The sequence below is a fragment of the Ornithodoros turicata genome, chromosome 1, assembly GCF_037126465.1.
Source record: "Ornithodoros turicata isolate Travis chromosome 1, ASM3712646v1, whole genome shotgun sequence".
Classification (NCBI taxonomy): domain Eukaryota; kingdom Metazoa; phylum Arthropoda; class Arachnida; order Ixodida; family Argasidae; genus Ornithodoros; species Ornithodoros turicata.
In genome coordinates this window covers 131,804,279-131,817,725 of record NC_088201.1, presented here as the reverse complement: position 1 = coordinate 131,817,725, position 13,447 = coordinate 131,804,279, and the positions used below count along the sequence as shown (strand labels likewise).

At 45.5% G+C, this 13,447-nt stretch overlaps 1 protein-coding gene across 1 annotated transcript in view; it reads right to left on the bottom strand.

Moving 5' to 3' along the window:
- Window positions 1-9,903: 9,903 nt before the first annotated feature.
- LOC135378601 (RNA polymerase II subunit A C-terminal domain phosphatase-like) overlaps window positions 9,904-13,447 on the bottom strand; it is a 64,605-nt gene continuing 61,061 nt past the window's right edge. Inside the window, exon 8 of the mRNA XM_064611673.1 lies at window positions 9,904-10,772. Coding sequence (XP_064467743.1) covers window positions 10,248-10,772 — 525 coding nt within the window. The 3' untranslated portion in view covers window positions 9,904-10,247. The remainder of the gene's footprint in view (window positions 10,773-13,447) is intronic.

The following is a 13,447-nucleotide window of genomic DNA, read 5'->3' as shown; positions in this document are numbered from 1 at the left end:
TAACACGCGGCACCACCCCGGAACCATTCTTAATACACGACAACGGATCAGATGCTGCAAACCGCATCATTGTATTTGCCGCAGCAAGTGGCTCAGGCTCAGGCATCTAAGCGAGAGCACGTTATGGCTCATGGATGGCAACTTTGATGCTGCTCCAAAGCTATTCAAGCAGCTCTATTTTATTTTAGCACCTTTCGGAGACAGCACCGTATCAGTTGTCTATGCTTTTATGACTTCAAAAACCCAGGAAGCGTATGAGGAACTTTTTCAAGCAATCGTCGATGCATGCGCTGCCTAGGGTATGATGCCTTCACCTGATGTTGTCATCACGGACTTCGAAACAGGCGCCATGAACACCGTGAAGCAGGTCTTCGGTGAAGAAGTACAGACACGAGGCTGCTTTCTTTCACCTGTGCCAGAGTACATGGGCAAACATTCAGCAGCTGGGACTAAGTACAAGGTACAAAGAAGAAGAGGAGTTTCACCACTTTATTGGCATGCTAGATGGCCTCGCATTCCTTCCCCTTCGTGACGTAGAAGCGGGGATGTTGTTTCTGAAAGCTGTCGCTCCAGGAGAAGCGGAAGCTGTGGTCGCCTACTTCGACGAAACATACGTGAATGGAAAACGTACCGTCACGTTGGAAGACTCGACGAGAACCCACGGATTCGTCGCACACCAGCAAGGTTCCCCCCTGAAGTATGGAATGTCCACGACGTCACCCTGGACGGGGGAGATCGAACAAACAACCATTGCGAAGCATGGAACAGAAGATTCGGCAGCTTGATCGGCCACTCCCACCCCACCGTATGGCGTGCAATAGATGCACTCCGCCTGCAGCATTCAACGGTAGAAGGGAAGTTAGCACAGTCACTCGCGGGAGTTCCGCTCGTGAAGAGGCAGAAGGCCACCTTACAGCTGCAGGAGCGGCTCCGTCGCCTCTGTCAAGATTATGCAGACGAAAGGAGGACACTCGAGAGCTTTCTACGGGGCATCGGGCACGCAGTTCGCTTGCGAACGTGAATCACATGTAATCTTGTTGAAGCAGCTAGTTGGTTAGTTAGTTAGTTAATAAAATGAAACTATGGTGATGTCAAAGCAATAAACAGGCGAATTCGAAGTTTTTGGCCCTGAGTTTGAATATATGATATCACACATCGCTTCAAACTAATAACGTATACTAAATAATTAAGATTAATAAATAATAACGAATATAAATAATAATAAATAGATATAAGTAATTAATAACTTAACGAATATACATATAAGGGTATAATCAATCATTTCCAATGGTACGTAGTAGGTGAGGCAGGGAAACAAACAGGACGACGACATACAGCATCAACAACGCCCGAAGGAATCATTTCATTGAACTCATTTCGTATGGTACACGCAGAGCTTTACTGTTGAGCGCCCAAAATGTTTTGTTGTAATTAACTATCTCGAACAAAACTAATCAAATTCTCTCCCGCTATTTAAGAGCTGAGTCCTCATTAGAACCTCTTTCTAGTGCCATGCGGCAAACACAAAAAAGTCGAACACGGGACCATTTTTTCCGCCCCCGCCGGCCGGGACCATTTTTTCCGGGACCATTTCTTCCGGAACCCCCCAAAACCTGTACCCGTCTGTCTTTGGACGGCGAACAAACGGAGGCCTTCTGAGGAAGATAAGGAAAAGCTCCGGGTCCCTGGGGATTCTCCGCTGCGAACTAGTGTCTACGCTAAACGAAAGGTCTGGTGTAATGTGAAGTACCCTGTGAAAACCAAGGAGTGTCTAAAAATATAGTAGTGAAGTTTCCGGGTAATAATCAGAGCGTTATGAGACGGAAATCGTTCTCCGAGATCTCGTCGCGCGTCAAGTTCCTTTCATTTTATCTTGTCCATTTATACATAAATGATTGAGTTCAAGGAGTTATTCCGAAATCCTAAGCTGTTTGGAGACGGCTTTTGATCGAAGACCGCTTGGTCGCAAGCCGTTCGATCGAAGGCCGGTTGATCGACGCCGTTTGTTCGAAAGACGTTTTTTCAAAGGGAGTTAGAAGCTCGCAGCGTGTCCTTAGCACCTCTTTTTCTGTAACTTTTGATTCGAACATATGGAGCATGAGGCAATCAGTGTCCTCTCCTTTTTTGTTTGTTTCTTGCTTTTTTTTTAGCTAAAGAGGGGAGACCACTGGTCATTTGCAGAAAGGTTTTATTGGTCATTCACGAACACAGCCTTCTGGCTTTTTACTCTCTCCCATCCGAAAGGAAATAAAATTGAATAAAACTGAATTGAATTGAATAGAACAATGCGGAAGCATCCCCCTTAGCTGTAGGACACATACCGAAGAAAATGTCTTCAAGTTGGGAGCAGCCAATAGTCTGTGCTTCTTCTGGGCACCCTTTTCATTGCTGGGATCCGAAATGGGATAGTGATATGTGCACGAAAGGCACTCGAAGTCTGAATGCTAAGAAGGAAATTTCGCCATAGTATAAATTCCACGCGTACCAAGAGTGGATGTTTCTCGAGGGGACATTTTTTCCGGGGGACATATTTTCCAGGGGACATTTCTTCCGGGAACATTTTTACCGGGGACATTTTTTCCGGGAACATTTTTTTCCGGTTCCCAAGAAAATCTGGCATCTCGGGCGAGCTTTGATTATATGAAACGACTTCTCCGTGATCATTCCTTCATTTGGCAACTAGCGCTCATACTCATCTCTGGAAACCCCAATTTTGTAATTGCATCCGTGTTGCCCTTCAAGAATAGTGATTTTCCTAAAATACGCATAAATTTGGCTCACATGGTGTCCAGTTCTTCAGCTTTTCCACGACCGAATTTCACGTTTTCAAGTTTAGATTGAATTAACTGAGACCTCAGCATTCAACACAACGAAATCTGGAGTAAAAATTTACGCTTCAGAAATTATTCTAAAAAAAGAGAGGAATGCATATATTATCCTGTCCCACATAATAAGGAGGCCGAACTGTACTTTTTTGCCACAATAACCTGTTATGTTGTCAGGTGACCATAGTTATTATTTTTCTGCAATGTGTCCTTTTATTTTTTGTCGAATCGTTCCTCTTGGCGTTCAGGAAAAAAAAAGACTGTGTAGGGAATATCGCGACCCCCGCTGCGAGGCCTTGCCGCTCGACCTTCCCATATCTTTTTTGGTTGGTTTCCGTGTGTCGACCCGAAGCCTTTATCGCCCTTCACCTCCTTTGTACGGTTTTGCAACCTGGTACACCAGAAGAGAAGGAGTCCCCTGTCACTGGGGTTGTCGACTGACATCATTTTTCTGAGCGGGTGTAAGGTAAAAGAAAAAGAAGGGAGAACATGGAGGAAAGGAGCCTTTCAAATATGTTACTGAAGTTTTTGGGTAATAATAAGAAGTCTGTTCTACGACGGAAATTTTGAAAAGTCTTTTGCACCAACGCCTTGTAAATGAATTCAGATATTTGATAATGCTTACTTACCAGAAATATACATATCAAAATGTCATTTTTGCATTATTATCAAGGTAAATTGCATGTTGTAGAAACATTTTTGGGACCCCTCATATAGGACCCCGGTTAGCGAATGCTGCTCTTCTAGACGCAGGCGGGTTAACTTTGCTGTGCATTTCTCACACACAAAATATGGACTTTGTCGCAGGCAATGCTATGTACCTCGTAACTTTAATGAGCTCCCGTTCGACAGTTTTTCTTTGGAATCGAAGTACAAACTAAAAAAAGCGCTACGGCAACTTTATCATAGGATGTATTACCTTTATATGTTCATATGGCTGTCAAACTGTATGCCGCTGGCTGCTTCAGGGCGAGTGCAACAAGCCTTTCGGCTTAGACGGGCCTGTTTTATTATATTTGTAGTTTGCTTTCTTGAGTAAAATTATTATTATTATTATTATATTATTATTATTATTATTTATATTATTATTATGTAAGCGAGTGCAAAAGAAAAAGAAAAGAAAGGGAATACCGTTTCGAGCACTAGATTCTCCAGACTGGCGTTGTAAGCGCTGTATGTAGGCAATGTTTATAACCTAATTTATAGCCGCTCGTAGATCCAATTCAGAGCCTCCGAGATACCGGCATCCGTACTATCCGATCACACTTGTACGTCGGCAACTCGGCATACAGTAAGTATGCACGAGTAAAACAATACGAAGAGCAACTAAATATTCCATAATCAGTCAGTACAGGCGGTAGTGACTTGTGAAAACAATAATTGTAGCATAAATATATAAGAACAAAAAAAATAAAAATAAAGTACTCATGTAGCAATAGGAGACAAGCAAAAAGACGTGAATGTCTCGAATCAAACTGCGGACCTTTCGTGGCAAAGTCCGACACTTTACCACTCGACAAACAACGCAGAGGGCGCGGGCCGCCTTAAACTTGCGAGGTCAACCATGCACAATGGGGATTATTTCGTGAGTCGGAGACGAACGGCGTGATAAGGACGGCGAGCGTGGCGCCATCTAGAATCGGGAAAATCGTGAATCGGAGTTGCTCCCCGACTGGTATGGCCTCTTAAGTACAAATTATTGACAGCATGCTCTGAATGGACGACTGTTTGAAAAAGCATATACAGTCGACCCCCGTTTATCCGGACGGTGCCGTTCCCGGCGAAATCGTCCGGATACCGGGGCATCCGGATAAATGAAACGACCGAATAGAAACGTCCTACAGAGCAAGGTTTAATTAAAACACAGAAATCTCGTCAATATCAGCTGTTACATAGTAGTGTAGACACTCGATTCCTGCAAACTTTTGCTAATTGCATAGAGTTGAGCAACGCTGTTACACTCCCCGAAGAATGTCAGTGCGGACGCAAAGTGTCAATGTCGGAGCCTTGTTTCTCACTGGCGTCATCGGCACCGTCTTGCTGCACATCATCGGAGGCAACAGCAGCAATCACATCGTCATCAGTCATAGCTGCACACGCGTCATCATCCTTATCAACGTCAACGTAGTCAGAAACCGCAGCGTCATCTACGGCAGTCGCAGTGAGCCTCTGCATCAGGGATCGCAGCTCAGCTAGGGGAATGTCTTCATCGGCCAACGGGCCGTAAGCAGCAGGCCCTCGGGTTGAAGTCTTCCCCTCTAGAACCGGACAGTTGCTCGAGATATTTCCAAATGACTCGACCGACTGGTCAACGTAATCCAACGCACACAAATAGAGAAGGGGGTCATCGTGCACGGTTGTCTCCCCTACGGAGGAATGTAGGTCCCTCACGTGTGACGGGAATAACCCGAACACAGCGAAAAGGGTGACGAAGCGGGGTCAGCGTCTCCTCTTACTCACGGTAGTCCGGATAACTGAAGCTGGATTTACAAGAATTTTCGACCTTCGTTCCCTGGAATTCTTATCCGAGTCCGGAAGCTGAAGTCCGGATAAACGAGAACAAAATACATGGAGGAAAATCCGTTCCCGTGCCTTTTGTCCAGATACCGCGGGATCCGGATAAATGAAGTCCGGATAAACGGGGGTCGACTGTAGTTATATTTCGGATTTAACCAATACAAAGAACGTGTACGGGCTCTTGTACGGCCTCTTGCCACGGCTAGCTCTTGCAGTATCGGCGGCGGCGCACACGTCTAGCACGCGCAATGCGCACTTTAGCGATGCCATCTATCGTGCGCGGGTGAAATGTTCGATCCTTTCGTTTGCAATAGTGATGGGCAAGTCAGTTCATTTTCGTGAACTAATTCATTTAGTTCAGTTCACTCCACTGAACTGTCTAAAAGAATAGTTCATTCGTTCACCTGTTCGCAATTAAACACAATCAAGTAATATAGTCCCAAACTTTAAAGTGGCTCGACCAAGACGGATACAACAAAATGATCTTGCAATTCAGTTTTCCAAAGGTTCGAGAACATCAACATAGCAAACGTAATCTTTTAGGTCGCTTTTTTATTTTGCTTTAAATTTCTACGTATATTTTTAACGAGAAAAGTAATGCAGAGATCAATATGCAAGGTGCCGTCGTCGTTCAATGTTACAATCGTGTATTTCTGATCACTTACATCTGCTTGCTGCGAACTTGAGAACACAGAAGTGTGATAGAGTAACCGCAGTTTCAACTCATTTCATTCAAATGCATGAGAGAGCTTGAAGAAAAGTACAACGTAGCGTTGTGGAGGAAAAATTGGGAAGCTTGCAGTGTATTGCCGCAAAAATAGCGTGCCCGCTCCAGGGTGTGCAAGTCACACAAGCAGTCAGCCAGAAGTCAGAACATAACGGCGCCACTAGCAGTCCACAATTGCGAGAAGGAGCTCAGAACGATCTCAGCGCAATCAGTTCTAAATGATTTACTCTTGTTCAGCGTTCGCCGTTCATATAGTTCACTTGCCCAGAGTACTTCAATCCATACGGCGTTCAAAGCCGCTCTGCTGGCTCTCCCTCCCCCGTGGACGAGTAACAGTTCTGACAGGCGCTGCGAGTACTTCCAAACGACCCGCGGCATCGTTTAGGTTTAGTTCTTTAGTTCATCCAGTTCTCTTCCTTCACACCTTCACACAGTCCACTCGAAGCTCTCCCTCCCCGCGCTTTTTCTTAAGCGCATGCGCTGTGGACTAGCACCTTCTCTGACGGCCAACGGCAGACCCTGCGAGTGCTTCAAAACGTCCCGCGGCATCGTTTAGTTCTTTAGTTCATCCAGTTCTCTTCCTTCACACCTTCACTAAGTCCACTTGAAGCTCTGCCTCGCCGCACCGCCCGCGCTCTTCCTTAAGCGCATGCGCTGTGGACGAGCCGCAGTTCTGACAGGCAACGGCAGGCTCTGCGAGTCCTTCAAAACGACTCGCGACGTCGTTTAGTTCTTTAGTTCATCCAGTTCTCTTCCTTCACACAGTCCACTTCAGCGCAGCGTCACAGCCACTCAAGGCCACAGCGTATGCGCCGTGGTCTCCCGCCCTTCTTCTTGCGCGCATGTCCTTTGTTAGCTTTTCAAAACGTTCGTTAGATGGCGCAGATGTCACACTTGGAAGCGTATCAAAGCGTATGCGTTGTGGGTGTCGAGGGCAGGCCCAATGAACTGAATTGAGGAACTAATGTTTTGGTTGTTGTTGAACTAGTTCGTTCAGTTCACCCGAATGACTAGTTCAGTTTGAAGGGTTCGTCCACGAACGACACATCACTAGTTTGCAAGCACCAGTTGACGGCCTTGAGCTCACCCTGACATCCTCGGGACGTTCTGGTTGAGAATACATGGATTATCGCACAACAATCATAATCATCGTTAATCATACACGTTTCTCTATCCCACAGGGAGCATTATTTTAGCCGTCTTTGATCCTCAAATGGGGATGATACCGGTGTGGTGCGGAAACAAGATGGCGCTCCTACTCTCCCATGGACCTCAGTGTCGATACTCTGAGGCGAAGCTTATTTAGTGACTTTATTACGAGACAATCATCCCTTCTACACACGCATAAACACCGTGTACAATGGCGTAGTAGAGGGGAGACCCAAGGTCAACAGTACAGCAACACCGTGGGACACGCCAGCATAAGTGCCGAACCCTGCTCACCTCACATGGACCACTTGGGAAAACCCGCAGAAACCTCTATTTGCGAGCTGGTTGGAACATATACTGAAATACAAATCGTTACACACACGTTCGTTAGGGGTAGCCTGGCGTATAGCATTTGTAACGGTGACGAGGATGTATCTTCGCAATTCCTGTGTTCCTGCATCAACCCACAGTATACCCAACAACATTTCTGACATCCCTTCCTATCAACTACTGTGTTTTTAATTCAAGTTACCATCTCTATAAGGACAAACAAATATTTCCTGGATCTCCCATAGACATCCCTAGGATCTGCAGGCTGCTTGTCATGGGGCATTCAAACATCCAGAGCGCGATATCCTTCCAACATACCAGGGACATCTGTTGTTTACTGGAGTAAGCCCAAAACGCAATGAAATTGTGCGATATCCCATAGATATCCTATGGATGTTGAGATATTCAGGACGTTCGCGATCTTGTAGGGATGTCCCATGGATATTAATGGTTTGCTGGGAAGGGTCCAGTAACCAGCTGTCCCACGCATAACTGTTTCTCCCTAACGGGGTCATCCACGGTAACCGCGACGGTGGTGCCCCGCCGTAGGAAGCCCGTAAATACGTTCAAGATGGCTACCGTGAAACCGTAGCCTTAAGGTTCTGCGGTTCTGCGAATTATTGCCTAATCCTGACCACTCACAAATTCGTGAATTAATGAGCCCGCGCATTTAACTGCTTATACAGTGTATTGCTTGTGTCTCTGTTGTTTTCCTCTCTTTCTGTTGGGTTGTATATATTTGTTGTATATGACCTTTTTGAATGTTCGATTTCTTCCAACTGTTACAGACAGGTGACGTTACAGAGAAGTGTAAACTGTTATCCTTCCTTGTGTTAAACTGTCGACAGTACAGCGTCCTTTACTTACTTATCACTGCTGAATATGAACACCGATTTTTTTGCGTGCTAGCTGGAATACAGCTGTCTGTGGAACATGATATTCCGTAGCAGACGAGAGCACCAATGATGTCGTCTGCTATGTGCACAATGTCTGTTCGCACTCTTCTGCCGACAGGGAACATCCTGCAGCTGAGTCACATGATATTCCGTAGCTGACGGCAGGACCAATGGTGTCGTCTGCTATGTGCGTGACGCCTTTTCATGCTCTGCTAACTGCAGGGAATATCCTGCAGCTCAGTCACAAGATATTCTGTAGCAGCCGACATGACCAACGGTGTCGTCTGCTATACTTCCGCTCCAATTCCTGATATCTCACTGCTTAACCGGAATAGGAATGCTCAACATAAGACACAGTAGAACTTCAGTCCTGCCGGCAGATTTCTCTTTTCCTTTCACTAGAATATTCCGCTGTAATGTCCCTCATGTGAATACACATGAGGGACATATATATCTATTTACATGTACATTTATATTTATATATACATAATATCACAGATATTTCGCACAAGCGGTTGTTTCCTGACTTGGCACACACCAGTCGGATACACACGTGGTCCCACAGAAATGAAGTATTGCAAAAACATTTATAGAAGCACTACATCGCTAAATTAACACATGCAAACCGCGCACGGCAAACGCACACTTTGTATTCTGTATGGCATGCTATCAGCGTCCCTCGCAGTGGTTTCGCTTAGAGTGCCAACTTCCGGCGCGGGCAGAAGTCCCATAGGCCGAACGGCGTATGTGAAGGTCGTGCACTTACAGAATTCGTCGTGGCACCACTCCCAAAGCACCAGCATGCGCATACCCTTCAGAGGGTTAATGCGAATACCTGCGATGGGTACCCACATCCATAGTAATGTGGTGCCGTGGTAGACCATGAGAAAGCGTTTCCTTCGTTAGCAGAAGCTGCTGTGTTTGTACACAGTATTTGGTACCCCTGCGTTCAGAGCGCCCGGTGAAAGGTCGTTTTCTATGGACGCGCATATTCTCCTAGAGAGATGAGGGTCAGCCCTCAAGCAAGCTAAAGTGGACGACATACTCTCTCTCAACAGCTTTTTCACAAAACAAAAGTGTAAAGGACTGCACTTCTGGAGCATTTTATAATAATTTGATGATCAGTTCTATCAAAACTCGTGCTGGTGCAGAATGAGAGACCTTACCTGCTGGTGTGGTGTGGGTCGACATGTACATACCCGCGCAGACCTCTACTTATAATAAACAGATTTCGTGAAGGTGGGTGCACCACGGCATATGCTCCGTTTCCATCCCTTGACTGTCACTGTGTACCACCAACACAATGTTACACACCCAGTTGTGTCACACATACAGACTGCATTTCTCTTTCAATCTGTTTCCCTCTTTCTTGATCGCTCCGTGTCGCAATGAAGTGCTATTTGCTGACTTATACCCTAACAGTTCCCTAAATCACTCTGAAGGGCACTGCAGGCGGGGATATGACTATCACATGATTTGTTTTATTCGAGCAGCTCAGGTGAGCACTTTCACACCACTCTCTTCTCTTTTTACAGTACTCCAGCATGTTTTGAAAAGCATGGACTCCTGAATGTTCAATAGCACACAATGACCTATATTATCCAGTGTATAACTATGTACAAGGGAGAACAATGATAAAAGGGAGACAAAAATATTTTCAGTAAATATACCTACTTTTGCTTTTTAAGAATCACCTGTCACATTTTTGAACACCACAAGAACTCGAAGACAACTTGATGAAAAGGGGGGAATGAGGAGGATTTTGCCATATTTGTACACCCACATGCATACTTTCACAACTGATCACAGTCCCAAAAACTCTCTCTCGACAGCTGCCGCCATCTCTTCGTCGGCCGAACCGACAGATGTGTTATCTGATGAGTCCCCATCCCCCGTTACAGAACGGTCGCTATCCTCTGGCAGTTCACATCGGGGGAACTTTAGCACTGGCAGTTCTTGGTCATCCTCATAAATGCCTTCCAGGTCATCAACAACACAGCTTTTTTTGTTTTTCTCCGTACAGTTCCTGTTGCGTTTGCGCCACCCCTTCGGACACTCACCCCCAGTGAGGCTTTCAGTAGAAGACTCCTCCTCACTAATGAGTGGAGGAAGTGGCCGAGGGTCACCATCATTGCTGCTGTCGTCATCGTCATCTCCTTCACTGCATGCATCTTCTACTTCCCTGTCCATGGCCTTGAGTTCGTCTGGTGACATGCTCAAGTGGGGGTTTGTCCTCTCAGTCAGGCTTCCGTCATTCTCATGTGTGTCCTCTAAGTGATCTTGTTGAATGGAGTCTGTTGAGGCTGTATGTGGTGTAGTGATGCGTTCCTGGAAAGGTGCGTTAATCAGGACCGAAGCATCTGCTACATAGTGAAGGTTCTTGTCTCCTTTGTTAAACATTTGCTTTGACAATTTCATCTAGAATCCTTGTGCAATATGAATTATGTTACAATGAATTACCCCTATGCTACCTCTGAACCAAAACAAGCTAGAAAATATGTGAAGTAAAGGCATAAAACTACAAGAACCAATCGTCCCGGACAAAAAACTTTAAACTGTGTTACTTAACATCAGCTAATGCATTGACTGGGCAGGCTCAATTGGCGGTATAGGGGGTGCCACATACTTGGGTCCTGAATCAGATGCAACCTGCTTCTCGTTTTTCCCACAATAAAAAGACTGACAAAGAGAGATAGACGTACCAAAGCACATTTTCCCTTCAATAACAGAGACGGGAGAGTGGAGGTCTCAAGGAGAAATAAATTATAATACGAACTATGGTATTATTTAAGAGAAGAAAGAGAGGTGAGTAAAAAATGTGAGTGTGTCTGAGGATCTGTGCATGTCTTGTCCCTTTTCTGTTCGTGCCTCTCGGTTTTGCTACATCATGATGAAGTACCAGCTTTCCTGCACCCTATCTTTACTCTCACATAAACTATGGTAACCATGGAGAACAAGGCCTGAGCTTGGACAGCAAACAAATAAGTACTACACAGATGAAACCATGATAAGACAGAGTTTGTGGAACATCTCAAGAGGCTTGTTAACGCCCCAGGTCAGATTTGCTCTTCAGGAGGTACGGAAGATTTGATTGACTTCAAAATGGGAGAGGATGATCAGTTATGAAACCGAAAAAAATAAGAAGATGAGCGCACTGTCTCTACGTTCGTTCATGCATCTGCACTGATCATAGTATGCACATCTATCATGGGATGATAGAGCAGAGCATTCTCCCTGTCCAGAAAGATAAAAATGTGCCAGCAACGTGAAAGCATTTCAATTCACGAAAGGTCCTTACCCAGCGTGTGTCCACCGCGAGGTTCCCCCAATCATTGTTTCGGATTGGGCTTGTTGTGTTGGTCGTACCAGTACAGACGGAGAGTAGAACACAGTTGAAAAATAAAATTAATAAGGAAAAGCGACACTGGATGATACATTTGTGAAGGAAAATAAATGCCCCTGGGTTCATTTACAGTGCATTCACTCTGATGGCATTACATCAGTCCATTCTGAGCATCCCCTCTGATGGCTATAATGAAGCTCCTGGCTAATCTCGATAGGTATTATATTTCTCACGAATTTCTGTTAGCTCAGAATGACTATTTTGGGCTATAAAGTATAATAAGTCTTGGATGGTAGGCATGTGACAGGCTGATTCCGCTTTTCGCTATCACGAGCACGAACTCTTGGATGGCTCCTTCTGAACTTTTCTCCCCGTCCAGCTGGAGATAGCAGACATCAAACAGTGTCTGCTCTCCATCAACTTTCCTTCTGAGTGTGCCGTGTCTCATGGATGCGAGGTGTTCCCTAATCCTATCATAAGGCTTCTTTGACAGATCTGACGGAAGCAGTAAGTGGCACAAACGGCACGCAAGCACATCTTTGCCGTCACCTTTCTTGACGATCTCTAAGCTCTCGTACTGCGCTGTCCAGTCTTCGAGACCCTTCCTTTTCCGGCCCATGACAGGGTCGATACAGCCAAAGCCAAGACCACGAAGAATAAAACACCGCACAGAAACGAAACTGCGCCCTACCGAATGCGCGTCTCCTCCGCGCGGTAAAACAAAATAGAGCCCGGGCTACGACGCACATGCGCAATGAAACATTTTTGTGGCGCCAAGGCAGCGCTAGCTTCTGCCAATGTTTCCGAGGACAGCCGCGCGATGGTGGATCCTGACTGCTAGTTTTCGGGTTAAACCAAATTGCCTTGTGAGTCATTTGGGGGGTAAATTCGGGCGATATCGGGTTTTACCTGGAAAAGTCAGACTCTAAATATATATACATTGTGGGTGTTATAAAGGGTCAGTCACATGTTCGCACATGACTCTATATATCTACTTGAGAGACAGGCTTCCGCTACCACACAGTAAATAATTTGTGCCAGGGAAATGTACGAAAAAATTCTAGTTGCCATGCACGGCGTAACAAATTCCCTAATCTCGGGGTTTTTTTGCAGTATGCAAAATCAATACGACCACACAAATTTTCGTCTTCATTCATTTCCTATGCGCTATACCGATGGATTGAGACAAAAGTTTGCGTGGTTGTATTGATTTTGTTACACAGTGCTTGGTAACCACAATTTTTTCGTAGGTTTCTCCGGTTCCTCAAGGAAGTATCACGTCATACACGAAAATGTGACTGACCTTTTAGAGCACCCACCCTGTAGATGGCCCTCTGTTTACAAACATGTGATGTCACGAGAAGAGCGGTTTGAGGTTATATTTTGCTGTGGTGGGCAAGAAGTGTGAAAAACTCCTCGGCTGATAGGCTGATAGGCTGATAAAGCTGATAGTGCAGACCAGCATACTTTGCGCAGTGGCATTACGTAATCAATTACATTGGGGAGCGGGTCATCTATATTGTTGGCCGAGTGCCAAGGTGGTGTGTCACTGCTCATCAGAACCATTACTTTCTCCAAAACAGATCTTTGTTTAGCACACATTTTACTCATGCTGTGTCATGTGCTTACCGTCCCTGATAATGGTTTATCCAGAATCCCC